Below are 18,173 nucleotides of genomic sequence, written 5' to 3'. Positions count from 1 at the left end.
GTGATCTGAGTGTGTGTTATGATCTGAGTGCACTAGTGTGTGTGATGATCTGAGTGTGTGTTATGATCTGAGTGCACTAGTGTGTGTGGTGATCTGAGTGCACTAGTGTGTGTGGTGATCTGAGTGCACTAGTGTGTGTGATGATCTGAGTGTGTGTTATGATCTGAGTGCACTAGTGTGTGTGGTGATCTGAGTGCACTAGTGTGTGTGGTGATCTGAGTGCACTAGTGTGTGTTATGATCTGAGTGCACTAGTGTGTGTGATGATCTGAGTGTGTGTTATGATCTGAGTGCACTAGTGTGTGTGCTGATCTGAGTGTGTGTTATGATCTGAGTGCACTAGTGTGTGTGGTGATCTGAGTGTGTTATGATCTGAGTGCACTAGTGTGTGTGGTGATCTGAGTGCACTAGTGTGTGTGGTGATCTGACTGTGTTATGATCTGAGTGCACTAGTGTGTGTTATGATCTGAGTGCACTAGTGTGTGTGATGATCTGAGTGTGTGTTATGATCTGAGTGCACTAGTGTGTGTGGTGATCTGAGTGCACTTGTGTGTGGTGATCTGAGTGCACTAGTGTGTGTTATGATCTGAGTGCACTAGTGTGTGTGATGATCTGAGTGTGTGTTATGATCTGAGTGCACTAGTGTGTGTGGTGATCTGAGTGCACTAGTGTGTGTGGTGATCTGAGTGCACTAGTGTGTGTTATGATCTGAGTGTGTGTTATGATCTGAGTGCACTAGTGTGTGTGGTGATCTGAGTGCACTTGTGTGTGGTGATCTGAGTGCACTAGTGTGTGTGATGATCTGAGTGTGTGTTATGATCTGAGTGCACTAGTGTGTGTGGTAATCTGAGTGTGTGTTATGATCTGAGTGCACTAGTGTGTGTGGTGATCTGAGTGTGTGTTATGATCTGAGTGCACTAGTGTGTGTGGTGATCTGAGTGTGTGTTATGATCTGAGTGCACTAGTGTGTGTGGTGATCTGAGTGTGTGTTATGATCTGAGTGCACTAGTGTGTGTGATGATTGAGTGTGTGTTATGATCTGAGTGCACTAGTGTGTGTGGTGATCTGAGTGTGTGTTATGATCTGAGTGCACTAGTGTGTGTGGTGATCTGAGTGTGTGTTATGATCTGAGTGCACTAGTGTGTGTGGTGATCTGAGTGCACTAGTGTGTGTGGTGATCTGAGTGCACTAGTGTGTGTGGTGATCTAAATGTGCTCTGTTGTGTTTGCAGCTGAACACTAGTGTGTGTGTGTGTGTGTGTGTGATGATCTAAATGCTCTGTTTGCAGCTGAACACTAGTGTGTGTGTGTGTGTGTGTGATGATCTAAATGCTCTGTTTGCAGCTGAACACTAGTGTGTGTGTGTGTGTGTGTGTGATGATCTAAATGCTCTGTTTGCAGCTGAACACTAGTGTGTGTGTGTGTGTGTGTGTGATGATCTAAATGCTCTGTTTGCAGCTGAACACTAGTGTGTGTGTGTGTGTTTGCAGCTGAACACGTGGTACGTGATCCTGAACGGGTGTGTGGAGATCAGTTATGGAGAGGGAAGAGCAGAGATGTTGTGTATGGGCAACAGCTTCGGCATCTCTCCGTCTCTCGACACACAGTTCATGAGCGGGCTCGTGTGCACCAAAGCCGACGACTGCCAGGTGAGCGCATCACATGCCTCGGGGAATCAGGACTATGACATGACAGAGTTATGAGATACTCCAGGGTGGCCAGTTCTGTTCCTGGACATACCATGAGATGAAAGCTCACATTATGACAAACTATGTCTTCATTATGATAAAAAGTTAAAAAACAAAAATCAAAAATGCAATAAAAAGTAAAAATCATAAGAAAAAAAGCAAAAATTATAAATAAAAAAAAAGACAAAATTGAGACCATCATGAGATAAATTCAAATTATGACATACTATGTCATCATTATGATAAAAAATGTAAAATTATGGATTTTTTTTTAAATAAACAAAATTATGACAAAAACAAAATTGTAATCATGAGATAAAAAGATAACATTATGAAAAAAGTGAATTACGAACTAAAAAGTTGAAAATATGAGATAAAAAGTAATTTTTTTGACACACTAAGTTATAATTATTAGATTAAAAAGCTAGTTATTGCATAAGTCAATAGTGAGTTAAAAACAGAAAAGGAGGAGGATATGTTGAAAGTGTTTGAGGTCTGAACAAGGTCTGTCCTCGGGGAACGTTGAAGTGTGTGTGAGCCTCACATCCAGACTCTGTCCTCGAGGAACACTGAAGTGTGTGTGAGCTTCACATCCAGACTCTGTCCTCGAGGAACACTGAAGTGTGTGTGAGCTTCACATCCAGACTCTGTCCTCGAGGAACACTGAAGTGTGTGTGAGCCTCACATCCAGACTCTGTCCTCGAGGAACACTGAAGTGTGTGTGAGCTTCACATCCAGACTCTGTCCTCGAGGAACACTGAAGTGTGTGTGAGCTTCACATCCAGACTCTGTCCTCGAGGAACACTGAAGTGTGTGTGAGCTTCACATCCAGACTCTGTCCTCCACTGACGGGAACATTGATGTGTGTGTGAGCTTCACATCCAGACTCTGTCCTCGGGGAACACTGATGTGTGTGTGAGCTTCACATCCAGACTCTGTCCTCGGGGAACGTTGATGTGTGTGTGAGCTTCACATCCAGGCTCTGTCCTCGAGGAACATTGATGTGTGTGTGAGCTTCACATCCAGGCTCTGTCCTCCACTGACGGGAACGTTGTGAAGACGCTGATGCTGTCATTAAACTCTTCTGAAGTCATGTGACGGGGAGTGGCCGAAAGTGAAATAAGGAATAACTAACGACGGCCACAAATGTCATGGCTCTTTTCATTATTTAAAGGAATTAAACACTTTAGAGAATACAAATGTAAAGCAATGCATTTAAACTTTTTTTCTCTAGTTTTTGGTAGTTCGAACAGTGCCAGCAACACCAAGGTCAAGGTTCAGCTCCCTGGGAATGCAGGAATGAAGAGCAGCAGAGCGACAGTAGCACATATTGCGGGTCAATTTCTGATTATTAGGGCCACAAATCTCTAGTTTAGTTAGTTTTCCTCTATTTTCTTCTCTGAGAATATGAAATACAGGGGGTCACTGGTGATTATTACGGGCCTGTGTGATCCACACTGGTATCTCTGTCGGTCATGATGTTTCGTGGTCAGGGTCCGAATGCAAAAGCCTCCTAATATAGCAGCGCTGCTGATTCCTCAAAATAAAGACTCCACCTCAACTTCCTCTAACGCCGTGAACCCTGCGCTCGCTTTCGTCCTCACACACACACACACGCGCGCGCGTCGCACTCATGAGCTGGCGCTGTGATAGTGTGTGTTATCCATGTCTGGTTCAGACTAACGTCCTGCGCTACTCTCAGTTCATCGCTCTTCCTCATGTTGTTGTGGGTCAGTTTGTGTGCATCGCTCAAGAGGACTACTGTCGCATCCTCAACCATGTGGAGAAGAACACACACAAGGTGGAGGAGGAGGGGGAGATCGTGATGGTGAAGGAGCACCGGGAGCTGGATCGCAGCGGCACCAGGAAGGGCCACATCGTCATCAAGGTGAGGAACTGATCTTCATCTTCATGCGTTACTCGCGGCTGTGTTTCCCCAAAGCAGCGTTAGACATCACTGTAATGACTCTGTGCACACAAAAAACAAACAGTGGACAAAAAGCATCACAAGATGATCCTTAATCACACCAAGTTAGTAACTAATCATCTTCGCAACAGAAGTGAATCAATCTAAACTAACTTTATCTGGACAATAACTGTATTCTAGAGCTGCTGTAAAGCCTAAACAATCTCTGTTACTGTAATCTCCTATTATCACTGTAAAGCTGCTGTGAAACATCTGTATTGTTAAAGCGCTGTATAAATGAAGGAGACTTGACTTGACAATACAAAACCATTGTTTGTTTTTATGCACTGGTCAGTTTTGGGCTGTTTTATGAAGACAAAAACATCCACGATCCAAATTTAAGTGTTTATTTCATTGCACTTTTGTCTATTTGCAACTGTAGATTTCAATTACAAGGTTAGAAATCTCCACTTGCACCAAACCTTACAGTGTTATTCCACTCTACTGTATATTCATTTATCATTCGCCTGATTTACATTATATTCCTAAAAACATGGTGAAAAAGCTTCTTTTTTCCCTCTGATTTATCAAAAATACAATAATATATCAACAAAATCAAACGAGAATTTTGAAACTGGCTTCATCCAGTGTGCAAATTCCTGTTCTGGAAATGTATGCAAATGAGTGCATATTTAATTAGATAATGCCTCATTTGCATATTTGAACATTCCAGAAAACATGTAACACAAAATGAATTGAATTATTGAATTAAGTGAATGTCTTAATGAACGGTGATTAAGTTAACTGTGGAAGTATGGTGAGATTTATTCATTAAGTTTCATAAGAAGCTGTTTCTGAAGTTAAACGATCTCGGCAGTCGGAGCATTTCCCTGTTTTGATGTTCGTAGTGGCGCATCTCTCAGAGCAGCTTTGAGTCTTCTGATTGGCTGTAAACGAGGCGTTAGGGTCAGTTTCAGGTCTATCTTTATAATATAGAGTGTTTCAAAGCAGCTTTACAGAGATAACAGGAACAATGCAACACGGTTTGTTTCTAGAAGAAAATAGCGTCACAGTCCAGCTTAAGGAAGTTCAGTGATGGTTCATTTCTGTTGTAAAAAAGTTATTAAAGGGCCCCTATTATGGATTTTTGAAAATGACCTTTCATGTAGTGTGTAACACAGCTGATATATACACAAATGTATATTATGAGGAAATGAAACTTTTGTTTGACCTTTGATGCATGTGAACCTGTTATAGGAGACTCTAAAACAACATTAGGAAGCTTTAAAATAGCTTAATAGGGGCACTTTTAGTTAATTTATATATATAGCCTCTCTGGAGAAAACAGTGATGTCATCGTCCAGCTCAGGTCAGTTCTCATATAATGCTGTCAGTGCAGGAGATCAGTAATATAGACGTCTGATAACTATATGATCTGGTTTTCTCCAGGTAATATAGTTAGTGTTGTTTTCTAGACATCACATGACTCGAATGATGGCCTCAGACATCAGTGCCGTATCACTGAACCATTCTTCAGTTTGCTGTGCATCAGGTGCTCTTGTGTTGTGTGTGTCAAGTCAAGTCCCCTTCATTTATACAGCGCTTTAACAATATAGATGTTTCACAGCAGCTTTACAGTGATAATAGGAGATTACAGTAACAGAGATTGTTTTGGCTTTACAGCCACTTCCGTTGTAAAGATCATTAGTAATTGACCGTTCGCAAAGCCCCGCCCCCTTTAGCTGCTATGTCCGACGAGCCGCCGCCGCTGCACACACACCATGTTCTCACACAGTGACACACACATCGCGGAGCAGAGAGGACACTGACAACACGGGACAGACCAGCTTACTTTTGATATGAAACAGAGTCTCAACTTTCAAATTTGGTCATTTTTTTTACGAAATTTAAACAATAAATACCGTTTTGTGGCTCTTTAATGTGTCGTGAACCGATCATCTCTTCCTTCTAGTTCATTTATAGCATCAAATAAACATGAAGAACATCAGAAGGAGTGTTGTTTTAACTGCAGAAAGACGTCAGTACACACTGTTTTTCAAGTTCAAATCCTCCAACGTTAATCTACTAACTCTCCTGACTGCTCTGTCGGACAAAAATGGCGGATGGCGGATTACGATTGGTCAGATCGCCTGTCAATCAAACTCCCTGCAAAGGGTCACTTAACTTAGGGGCCGCTAACACGACACTGTTTTAACAGAAAACCCTTAATGTGTTCTGTCCGTTCATTCGCACAACAACAGTGTTTGGGGCTTCAAAAACATGAATCTGTGAAACGCTGACGGCGTGCACATGCGTACTACGTGTTCAGTCTATAGATAGGCGCGTTTGAAATATATGTATGTGCGCAGGTGTGTAGTTTCTTTACAAATTGACCTCAACAAATGCCCTTAAAAATTGATAATCCAGAATGTTTAATCCCTGTGAACTGTCCAGGGCACTCCTGAGCGCCTGATCCTGCACCTGGTGGAGGAGCCGTCAGTCGTCGACCCCACGTACATCGAGGACTTCCTCCTCACACACCGAACCTTCCTGGACAGCCCCATGGACGTGGGCCAGAAACTGCTGGAGTGGTTCAAAGTGGACAGTCTCAGAGACACGGTCAGTCTGTGTGTGTGTGTGTGTGTGTGTGTGTGTGTGTGTGTGTGTGTGTGTGTGTGTGTGTGTGTGTGTGTGTGTGTGTGTGTGTGTGCGTTATTTCTCAGTTTACAGTCAAACCAAAATGTATTCAGACACCTTCAACATTTCTCACATTATCAGTTTATTCGCTATAGTTTAGAAAAACATAATAAAATATGAGCAGAACTCAGTTGATATTTGACTGGTTTTGTCCGTCCTTCTGTTAGACTGTCTCACACATGAATTATGTTGAATATCTGTCAGCTGTTAAATTTAACTACACAATTAGATAATACCAGTTTAGCTCAACCAATCACCAAGCAATGCTTCATTGTGTTCAGTCTGTGTGTAAAAAGAGCATTAGCAATTAAAGAAAACACACTTCAGCAAAACATGATCAGCTCAAAGTGTCCGAATCATATTTGGTCCCAAATGTTTATAATTTTTACTGGTAGTCGCTGTACGAAGATTTTTTTATATATAAATACACACAAATGTATGTATACATTTAAGAAATATTTGCATGTATATACTGTATATATATATTTATGCATAATTTATATTATATATATAAATATCAATATTTTATATATAAATAACACATTTTCTTTTTAATATATACATGCATGTGTAAGTATTTATATATATAAAATAAGTCTATAGTACGCACACATATATTATGTAAACACAAACTTTTATTTTGGATGCGATTAATAGTTTACATATTGTGTGATCTTGCAGGTGACGAGAATCGTGTTGTTGTGGGTGAACAATCATTTTAACGACTTTGAAGGCGATCCCGTGATGACACAGTTCCTGGAGGACTTTGAGAAGTTACTGGATTTCTCGGTGAGTGTCGACATCAGTTCAGACAAAACAAGTTTGTTAAATCAGGATGCCTGTGGTCGTGGATTACATGGAAATATCAGGGAATCCTAAAATAGGGATTTTTAGAGCGGGAAACACTTCAGGTTCATCTTTTGTTCAGGTCTAATAGAATACGAAAGAAATCTGTAATTTACATTACAAAAGGTTTACATGCACAAACATCTTTATTACACACTAAATAAAATAAATAATAAATAAAAAAGCATAATAGCTCCCCTTTAAAAAGAGTACTTATGGAAATAATATACTTTAAAATAATACACTGAATGTAATGATTTTGGATATTTAATTTCATGATATGCAATTAATTTTCATCAAATGAAAATGCTTTATAGTTAACATTTTTATTAATGGATATAATTTAAGAGTGCTTTTTTTGACCACATAAGTACATATTTATATGTCATTTCATAATTCTGTTGTGTTTGAAATATGGTTAAACTGTACAGATGAATTTACTATGATAAACTAAACTATACTTTAATGTAATTTCTACTAAAACTTGTATGTCATATATTTAATATAGTTGTAATGACACATTTGTACTGATGAAGTTGCAATTTAGTACATTTAAAATATTTTAACTTTAAATTGAATATCGAATAACACTAAAGTTAAAATTACAATCAAGTACTGTACATGTGCTTTAGTATGTTAGTCAACACATTAAAATAAGTGTACTACTTTAAGGCATGACAGGATTATTAAAACATATTATTTAAAATGTACTTTAAAGACATTTTAGACTTTTTAAAAGTGTGTTAAGAAACATAGCCATGAACTTATACTCTCTTTAGGTACAATTAAGCGCCCTTTAATTTCATTAATATTGTAATATCTGCAAGTGAATATTCATTTAAGATTTGAAGTACACTACAAGTGCACATTCAAAACAATGAAGTGCACTTCTTTTCTCAAGGGAAAGTCCTGGAAATGAATAACATCATCTAGCATCATGGAAATGTTTTTAGTGCTTAAGTGAGAAATGAAACTCAGAACTGTATAAACGAGTGATTGTATATTCACAGCAGAGCTTCTGTTTCAGCTTTAACACACATCTCTAGTTTCACTACAGGCATCATTTACTGAATCAGTGCTATTGTACAGGGGTGTGTTTCCCAAAAGCAGCGTTAGCCAACCATGTTCGCAAGTTCTGTCGTTATCATCATAGATCAACGAGTCGGTGTTTCCCGAAACCATCGTTCCAACGAACATTCGCAAACAGCATCTCAGAGTTGTGTGTGTGTGACGACAGATCTCGACCTGTGGTTAGAAGAAGAGTTTCTAGTTTGCATGACATGTGGACTCAATAAATCCTGATCTGGAGCAAAATAATCAAGCTGACATTCAGTGCAACCTTTGTCTTTAATTTATAATACATGCAAATGTCATTTACGTCTTTTAGTTCGTCAAGAGATTTAAAGTGTAGTTGTTGAGAAATAGTCCTCAGATGCCAGTAATTTATAGCAAAACATCTCTCAGATCTCAAACAGGTTCATTAACAGTAGTTATTACTCCACCACCTGTATGACATCATTAACCAACGTGGTTGAACGACCAGTTTGCGACAATATGGTTTCGGGAAACAGTCGTGACTAGCTAGTGGATTGCAGCGAGTTACAGCGCTGTACGGGAAACACCCCACATCTGAATATGTCAACATGTGTGTTTCCCTGAACGGTCTCTCAGAAAATGAAGGGTCACCTGCGTCTGCTGAACATAGCGTGTGCTGCGAAGGCCAAGTGTCGTCAGATCACTCTCCAGAAGCCGTCCCGAGAGTCTCCGCTGTTCTTCGTGCTTCAGGGCGGCAGCGAGCGAGGCTTCGGGATCTTCGTGGAGTCTGTGGCCGAGGGCAGTAAAGCAGCCGAAGCGGGACTCAAGCGTGGCGATCAGGTACGGTTACAGGAACACGCTCTGCTCTCAACAACACTTCATTAGCATTCCCGCATGAACACGTTGTGCTCGTCTGTCCTCAGATCTTGGAGATTAATGGACAGAACTTTGAGAACATCTCGTACTCCAAAGCCATGGACATCCTCAAGAACAACACACACCTCTCTCTTACTGTGAAGACCAACATCTTCGGTATGGCACAGTATTTGCACAGTATCACAAAATTGAAGATAATCTGCATAAAGAACATGTAGACTTATTCCAAACTCATCACATATGTGACCCTGGACCACAAAACCAGTCACATGTCACACGGGTATATCTGTGGCAATAGCCAACAATACAATGTATGGGTCAAAATTATAGATTTTTCTTTTATGCCAAAAATCATTAGGATATTGAGTGAAGATCATGATCCATGAAGATATTTTGTAAATTTCCTACCGTAAATATATCAAAAATGTATTTTTGTGAGTGGATGAAGCAAAATCGCCAACATAAATGGACAACTTTAAAGGAGATTTTCTCAATGTTTCGATTTATTTGCACCCTCAGATTTTCAAAATGAACAAACTCATTTTTTTCCCCATTTTTTTAAACAAATTGACCCGTGTGACTGGTTTTGTGGTCCAGGGTCACATATATGACAATGAAAGTTGAAGCTGCTGTTGTATTACAAGTGCCACCACGTAAGTGCCATAAAAGTACTAAACTCATAATATTCAATGAAATAAGTATGGATTGTGCAATATATATTGCTTATGGGACTGTGCAATACATTGACTGTTTATACACATGGGATTATGGGATTGTATGTTGTGTGTTACCTTTACTTAGTGTTTTGTATTGTGCGTGTGTGTTAATTTCACCACAAGGAGTTGCACTTAAGAATTTCGTTGTACAACTAAGTGCCATGACAATAAAGGCATTCGATTCAATTAAATATAATGACTTCAAAGGGCTCTGAGAAACTTGTATGCTAGCCTGATGTTTATGAGCATCTTTTCTTACCAAATAAAACATTTATCCATCTCAAGCGAGCAATATAAATATAAATCTGCAGGATCACTCATATCATTATTATGTAAAATCTTATCGCCCACTAAAACTTGCTCTATGGTAAAGCATCAAGGCATTATAGACACAACAGTATGACTTTCTGTAAAGCTGCTTTAAAATGAAGTGTATTGTAGAAAGAGCTTTACAAGTACACTTGATTTGACTTGATTTTGACTCGTTGCAGTTTTCAAAGAGCTTCAAAATCGAGTGAGGCACGAGAAGAAGAACGGTGGTCCTCACATCCCTAAGATTCAGGAGAGGAAGAGCAACCGCTTCTCCATCCCGGATCTGCCCGGAGACATGGAGTTTCCCTCGGACAGCAAGAGCCGCAAGAAGATGAAGGCCAACACGGTGTCCGGGGGACGCAACAAGATCCGCAAGATGCTGGAGAAGACCAGATTCAGCATCCTCCCCCCGAAACCCTTCAGGTAAACACACGCTCCTGTGTGGATGATGCTTCACTCCCTCTCTTTAGTCTCCATTCCCCATTCTTTTCCTCATTCGTGTCTGGATCAACGCGCTCTGGGAGTTTCACGGTTCCTCCATCATCCGCACGAAGAGCCTTTACCTGTCATTCTTACACTCTCACAGGGTTTAAACCATAGACTGTATAAAACAAAGCCCAGAGTGGGCGGAGCCGGCCGTCGCCATCTTGGCCGCGCGTCACTCCCGGATCAACGAAAATGTGCAGCGAGGCGGATTAGCTGAGGTGACGTGACGCTAACAGACAGCAGACAAACGGCTAGTAGTGACATCAGCGGCAATCCACCTGTCACTCAAGTGGCCACGCCCTTAATTATGCAGAACTTTAAGGCTTAATATAATTTAAACGGATGAGTTATAAAAATATTCGCCCTCCTCACAGTCGTCATGAAGGGCAAAATTAGCTTTATAGACCAAAGCCACTTTTTGTACCAGGATGTAAATATATTTTTTTCTGCTGTAAAGTTGGGCATTTTAACATGGGGGTCTATGGGATTGACTCCCTTTTGGAGCCTGTCTCTAGTGGCCAGTCGATGAACTGCAGTTTAAGTCACTTCAGTGTTGGATTCAAGATAGAGATGGGAAGGCTGCCGCTTGGTTTAAACACACGTCCATCCATCCATTAGTTAGTTTTCCTCTTGAGTGGTCATCACTACTGTCAGGAACAGAGGAAGGACAAGACACCCCTGTAATATATTGTTGTTTTCTCACTGTGGTGAGAGAAAATGTGCTCAAGTGTCATGAAATTTACACCATGTCCTAACCAGACGCGATAAGATTACATCGACAAGCACTTTGCCTGTCCACAAAATCAATCACAGATATCGGCCCACTCTGCGAGTGCACTACTGTCCAGCACTCTCAACAAAACGTGTAAGATCGGATCGGCCCAGACCTGTACGTCATCTTACATCGCAAGCAGTTTAGTTACACACATCATGCAGGGCACTGTGGAAGCAAAATAATGCCAAATGTTTTTAAAAAACAAAAAAAGCCTGTTGAATTGCATATTTAGCATTGAACTAACCGTGCTTGCATTTTAATGCATTATATTTTCAGGGCTTGCATTTTTATGGACTGAAATTCAACACGGTTGTATATTTAAGTTGTGAATATTTCAATTCAAAACATTTCACACACATTTTCATTATTAAAAATTCAATAATCCATATTCAGATTTCACTTCCAAAATATTCGTTCTGTTTAAAAATACAGTTTTCGCTTTATTTCGCTTTAAAAATTCAAAATTCAGTGGTTCAAATTCGACAGAAAATTCAACATTTCACATTCGGGAATTACAGGAATAGCAGTAGATTACGATTCATAATCTCATAATTTATTGAATTTTTAATAATGAAAATGTGTGTGAAATATTTTTAATTTAAATATCCACAGCTTAAATAGACAACCATGTTGAATTTCAGCCTGTAAAAATGCAAGCCCTAAAAATACACTGCATTAAAGTGAAAGCACAGTTAATGCAATGCATATTTTTTCAAGAAGTGCAATTCAACAGGCTTTTTTGTTTCAAAAGCATTTGCGATTTTTTTATTTACACACTGATTGCGATATGAAGCCTATTAGAATGCATTTAAAATGCCACCAAAATTCAACATATGAGAGCATTTTGTCTTAAATTAATATCATATGATACATTTTAACAATATCACACGAGCAAGAGTGCAGTTTATTCCAGAATAATTGCACACTTACAAATGTGATAATGATTTTATAGAGCAGTTCGATAAAGTTACATTTTAGACACAATATTGTAAATACTTTTTTTTTTTTTTTTTGCTCAGTTTCGCCAATGAAAGTAGTTCCTATTCAGCGCTCTTGTCATCTAACACAATAATGACTTTAAATGACCTTTTGGGGGGTAATTTCTCAACCAAAATTGATGGCGATTAATTAATCGGCTGATCATGTAATTAATTAGATAAAACATTTTATTCACTTGACAGCCCTAATTGTAACATTATTCAAAAACACTGACTGAGTGACTGAGACAGTCTTTGTCATGAATACACCTCAGTTTGAACATTTCTTTTACTGTAAATTATTTCCAAGATCTGAGGTAAATGATCCATGGTAAAGTCACACACAATGTTATTCTAACTAAACTTAAACATTTCTGAAAAATTGCACAAAGCACATGATCACTAGCTGAGACCATCACTGTTCATATGTTGTTGTTCTGGCCATGACATCACAGAAACAAAAGCTTGTCGCGTATTCATGCACAGTGTGTGTGTTATCTTATGAAGTTGGGGTGAATGTGAGCGCAGTAAGTGTGTGTTTGTGGGTCATCTCTGTGCTTGATGCTTGTTCTGCTTGACATCACGTGTCTTCTGTTTTTATGGCTGCTTCACTTGCACAGGGGACTGTTTGGGTAAGAGACACCAGCTCAACACTCTCTCTCTCTCTCTCTCTCTCTCATATGAAATATGTCATAATGTTAAGAGTAGTGCAGCACAAATCGTTTGCGTGAACATTCATGTTGTTTCATCTTCACATAAACCATGTGATTGTGCTCACAGTCCAGACTCAGCATCTGTGCATACACTAACAACACATTTCACTGACACTTCTTCTCTTTCCTGCGTGTTCATGAAGAGTTGCATCACATCCTAACCAGGCACGACCTTTCCAGCAGCCAATCAGAGCCGCTAACAACACTGTCCTGTGGACTAAGGCTGTGACTGGCCAGGAAAGCAGATCGCTTGTATCACGTCGTGCCTTGTTAGGTGTTTTCTGTCATTGGTAAAGATCTTTTCCTTGTATAAATGAACCGTGTCAAACAGTGCTGTCATGCCCTGTGTGGAAGTCGTTCTTTTCAATTCCTGTTTCTGTGAAATCACAAGCGCTGTTTGTCATGTGACCTGGACCTGGACAAACTCAAGCTGTGTCTCACATACATGCAAAAATAAGAAAAACATTTTTTTCTTATTTTTGTATGTATGTATGTGGATAAATAAATAAAAACTGCTTTGGTAAATCATAATTATGAAAAAAAGTCAAATTTATGACACAACTCATTATAATAAAGTCATTATGACTGAAAAATTTAATCGACTTACTAATAATAATTTACTTTTTATCATGACTTTTTGTCAATTTCACTGTTAAATTTCTACATAATTTTTGCTTGGATATAGTATCTCATAATTATGACTTGGTATGTCATAATTTTATCTCAATATGACTTTTTATCATAATTTTGAGTCAATTTTGACTTTATCTCATAACTACGACTTAGTATGTCATAAATATGACTTGGAACGTCAATTTTATCTCATGACTTTTTATCAAATAATTTTTACTTTTTCTCATAATAATGGCAGTATTTCATAATTTCGACTCTTATCTCATGATTTTTTTTAATCTCATAATTATGATATAGTATGTAATAATTACAGTTTGCTCCACAAATATTACTCTTAGTCTTTCATTCAAAATATTCACAAAAATCTAACCTTTAATTAAAGTCAAATAGTTATTCTTATCAAAAAATAATAATAATCTGAAATCTATAGAGAAATTGCAAAAACAAATTTTCACTGTCATTTTCGCCCATATTTACTGAGGGTGCTGATATTTTTTGAGCCCACTGTATGATGTAGAATGTCAAACTTTTTAATTTTATCTCATAATTATGATTTATTAAAGCATGATTTTTTTTCTCCAATGTGGCGTAAATGGGCTTCCGTACCTGTGTATCTAACTCCATGTGACTGTTGGGGATGTTCTCTGTGCTGATGTGTTCTCTCAGAGTGGATCATCACTTCTGTCTCGCTGTCTCTCTGCTCTGAGAGTGAGACAGCATCATGTAAATCAGCCCGTCTGTGTAAAGCTCAGCGTCTGATTGGCACGAGTTTACCCATGAGCCAGCGCTGAGACGTCACGTGTGCTTCTGCTGTGTTTGCTCATCTCAGGCTTGAGTCTCATTCATGGATTGTGTGTGTGTGTGTGTGTTCACTCTGTGTTTGTGCTCGTGTCTGTTTAGAGCGCTTTCACACTGCAGTTCGGTCAGTTTAGACTCATGACCATCGGTGAGGTTTTTTTTACACAATAAAAAAAAGCAACTCTCACATAGCGTGAAATGCCAGACTATAAAAATTATTGTTTAGGCTAGATTTAAAATCAGCAAGTGTTTGAGCCTGTGCAAATGCTCGGTCACCCCTGCTCTTCAACTTTACCCGTGGGACAACTAAAAGCAAATGGTCAGCAGACCTAAGTGCTCTTAGCGGAGCAGGTCAAAAAGATATTTAGGTGCTAAACCATTATGAGATTTAAAAACAAACACCAAAATCTTAAAATGAATCCTGAAATGAACAGGCAACCAGTGAAGAGAGGCGAGAACAGGGGTAATGTGTTCCCGCTTTCGTGTACCCGTCAACAGGCGAGCTGCTGCATTCTGGACCGTCTGCAGTCTGGAGAGAGAGGCCTGACTAATGCCTATATAGAGGCCAATACAGTAATCCAGACAAGATGAAATAAAAATATGAACAAGTTTTTCAAAGTCTTTTAAAGACTGGTTAGATTTCACCTTGGTGAGTTGTCTCAATTGGAAAAAAACTAGTTTAAACTACTGAGTTAATCTGTTTGTCCAATTTAAAATCACAATCAATAATAACACCTACATTTTTTACATAGGGCTTCACAAGTGGGTTCAATTCAAGGTCCAAATCTATTGACTCATAAGTGCCTCCCGGCGTAAACAGCATAACTTCTGTTTTATTTTCATTAAAACTAAGGAAATTTAGTGCCATCCAGGCCTTAATTTCCTCAAGACACTGCAATAGAGGCGCTAAAGTGCAAGCATCTTTTCGTTTCAAAGGCAGATACATTTGCGTATCGTCTGCATAACAGTGAAAAGAAATGCCAAATTTCCTAAAAATATGTCCTAAGGGGAGCATATACAGGGAGAACGAAATAGGCCCCAAAACAGAGCCCTGGGGGACCCCACACGGGAAAGAAGCCGTTGAGGAGCTAAAGTCTCCAAAACGAACTTAGAAAGTTCTCTCAGACAAATAAGACCCTTAATACCCTAACCCAGCAAATCAAACCTTCATCAGTGATGTTACTCCAGGGGTCTCATTATAAAACTGTGTGTAGGATCCTTACTAAAAGTGTATGTGCCCGAAAGCCAAAAATGTATGTGCGTCACATTACATTGCTAAAAATAATTTAGTAGCCTATCCTTGCCTTGTTTTTGAATAAATAAATCAAATAGTATAAAATACATTTCAGAGAAAGTTTTTCTCAATCTTTTAATTTCCTCTGGCCAAATAGTATTTTTAATTGCTTTATATTTGTAATGGAAGCAGATTGGCCTTATTGTACATTACTGATCGATATTTCCACAGAAATATTTGCTCAGACCATGAGTTTTCTGCTGTTATCATGCGCTGAGCAAACATTAAAACACAGCAAGCCTCAGGAAAAGTGTTCAAAAGCATCGCATCCACTACAAATATTTCTATTTATTAGAATATAATTTTTTTGTAACTTCTCAGTAAAGATTTGATGTAATTTAAGTGCTTAACTCCATTAATTAGAATGGCATATTTAATCCAAATGTGTAAATCAGATGTAAAATAGAGTTTAAATCATTCTTTTATTTATTTAAACTGTTATTGTGAACATTTATGATTAGGACTCATAATGAAGATTTAAAGTGGTTTCCCTTCATCAGTCCCTCAGATCACCATCGGTGTCTCCAAACTGCTCCGTCTCCTGAATGTTCGTACGCATGATCAGAGTTTACATACAGATGCACATTCTCCCGTCAAGTGTGTTTTTAATAGATCACAACCTTTGTGTGGGAAGTGGCGTACGTTTATAAATGAGACCCCTGGTCTTTCTCTGAAGCGTCTTTCCTTTTTCTTTGACGTCACGTAGGGATATTAAGTAAGAGATAATGTAGATCCAGCCGGTTGTTATCTCAGAATAAACCCTGACGGGGTGATCAGGATCAGGTCTTCATCAGCCTGAAGGGGTTTATTCTGAGATAACAACCGGCTGGATGTACATTATCACACTTATTACACGGATATTTGCCACATAAGTAAATAATTAGACACAAAATATTGATCTGAGTCTAAATATTTGATCAGGTTTTTAAACGCAAAGCTTCTGCAGTTTCAGCGCGAGTTCAAACTAGACGGATATTTAAGAGATACGGTATACAGTCATACACTTATTACACTGCATTTCAACACATAAATAATTATGAGGATTAGAGATATTGATTTCAGATTAAACTGTTTTAAAACCGTACCTGTTTGTATTTTATAATCCAGCAGTGTACAAAACAATAGTCGTAAAATGGCAGCATCTGTGTTTGTATGAAACGAGAGAGAGCGAGTCCACGATACTGGATGGCATAATTAAATAACTGTACACAAAATATTGAGTTGACTAAGTTTCAATATTTTATTAGCTCACCAAACGCAAAACTTCCACAAAGAAAACCCCGTTCCTAGCGAGTGTATAGCGCTGCTGACTTCAGTGACCCGGATGAGCCTGTGCTTCTGATCTCAGAGGTTGTTATCTGGGAATAATACACCGCTGGATGGAGCGAGTGACCAATCAGAATCAAGTATTCCTCGGAGCTGTGTAATAAATGATGTTAACCAGTTGCAGAACAGCTGTTTTTCTTATTAATAGTTATTCTTTTAGCAAAATCACATTCGGTTCGTCTCCTTCCAGTTCAGTCCAATCAAGTGTGAAAACGGCCTAAATGTGCACGTCTTCCATCTGTGTGTGTGTGTGTGTGTGTGTTGACATGCAGTGTTAGTGTGTTGAGCCGGCTGTAATCCCTCTTCCTCTGTGTGTGCAGTGACAGTGGCTTGTCCCACTCTCAGGATGACAGTATGGTGGGCACGAAGCAGTGCCGGCACAGCGTGGCCATCATGCCGATCCCGGGCAGCCTGTCGTCCAGCAGTCCTGACCTGCTCCAGCCCGCCAGCGCGCTCGACTTCTCCAACCCCGCAGGTAACACACACAACCACTCGCTGATATAATGACCACACATATGTCATCAGATTATAGAGGGAATGCATTGACGTCACTTTCCCGTGGGAACACACTCCCTCAGCCGGCCTGAGTGGCAGAAGAGCTGATGCGTTTACTGGGTTTAACAGGGGAAACTGCCAGTAAAACGAGCGATTATCAGTTTAAACTAAAGTTTGGACTCGATATAGTGTTTCTTACATCTTACCAGAGATCCAGTGATCATGGACATTGACAGGCAGCAGGAATCATGTTTCCTCACATTTATATGAGCCTGATTTTAACATCGGAGCAATACATAACGCAAATTTGCCTGTGAACGCTTTATATAAATATAATATAGGTCTAAATCCAGATGATCACTTATATCAATGTTATTTATATCATTATTAAAAATAAAAAAACTCAAACATGTATTGCATTTAATATACATTTAAACTGTAATCATTTTTAATTGTAAATAACATTAATTTGTTTTAAATTATTTCTTTCCTTTCGCATTTGTTTAAAGTGTATGATATCCGTTGTATGCACTCTTTTTGAAAGTATCCTGAAGTGTACTTCTTTTCACAATAGAGGGTTTCTGCTGTGTATGAGTGAAGCT

The 18,173-nt window shown here is 39.0% G+C and overlaps 1 protein-coding gene across 18 annotated transcripts in view; it reads left to right on the top strand.

Annotated features, from left to right (window-relative positions):
- The window catches only part of rapgef6 (Rap guanine nucleotide exchange factor (GEF) 6), a 162,844-nt gene that overhangs the window by 114,782 nt on the left and 29,889 nt on the right, over positions 1 to 18,173 (top strand). For all 18 annotated transcript variants that reach the window (XM_084137834.1, XM_084137846.1, XM_084137842.1 and 15 more), the window contains 8 exons: positions 1,489 to 1,647; positions 3,422 to 3,574; positions 6,047 to 6,211; positions 6,971 to 7,078; positions 8,807 to 9,010; positions 9,094 to 9,202; positions 10,254 to 10,497; positions 17,397 to 17,551. In XM_084137834.1, the coding sequence (XP_083993960.1) occupies positions 1,489 to 1,647; positions 3,422 to 3,574; positions 6,047 to 6,211; positions 6,971 to 7,078; positions 8,807 to 9,010; positions 9,094 to 9,202; positions 10,254 to 10,497; positions 17,397 to 17,551 (1,297 nt within the window). The remainder of the gene's footprint in view (positions 1 to 1,488; positions 1,648 to 3,421; positions 3,575 to 6,046; positions 6,212 to 6,970; positions 7,079 to 8,806; positions 9,011 to 9,093; positions 9,203 to 10,253; positions 10,498 to 17,396; positions 17,552 to 18,173) is intronic.

This window comes from Abramis brama, assembly GCF_963993115.1.
Source record: "Abramis brama genome assembly, chromosome: 15".
NCBI classification, from domain to species: domain Eukaryota; kingdom Metazoa; phylum Chordata; class Actinopteri; order Cypriniformes; family Leuciscidae; genus Abramis; species Abramis brama.
This window is presented reverse-complemented; position numbering and strand designations above follow the sequence as displayed.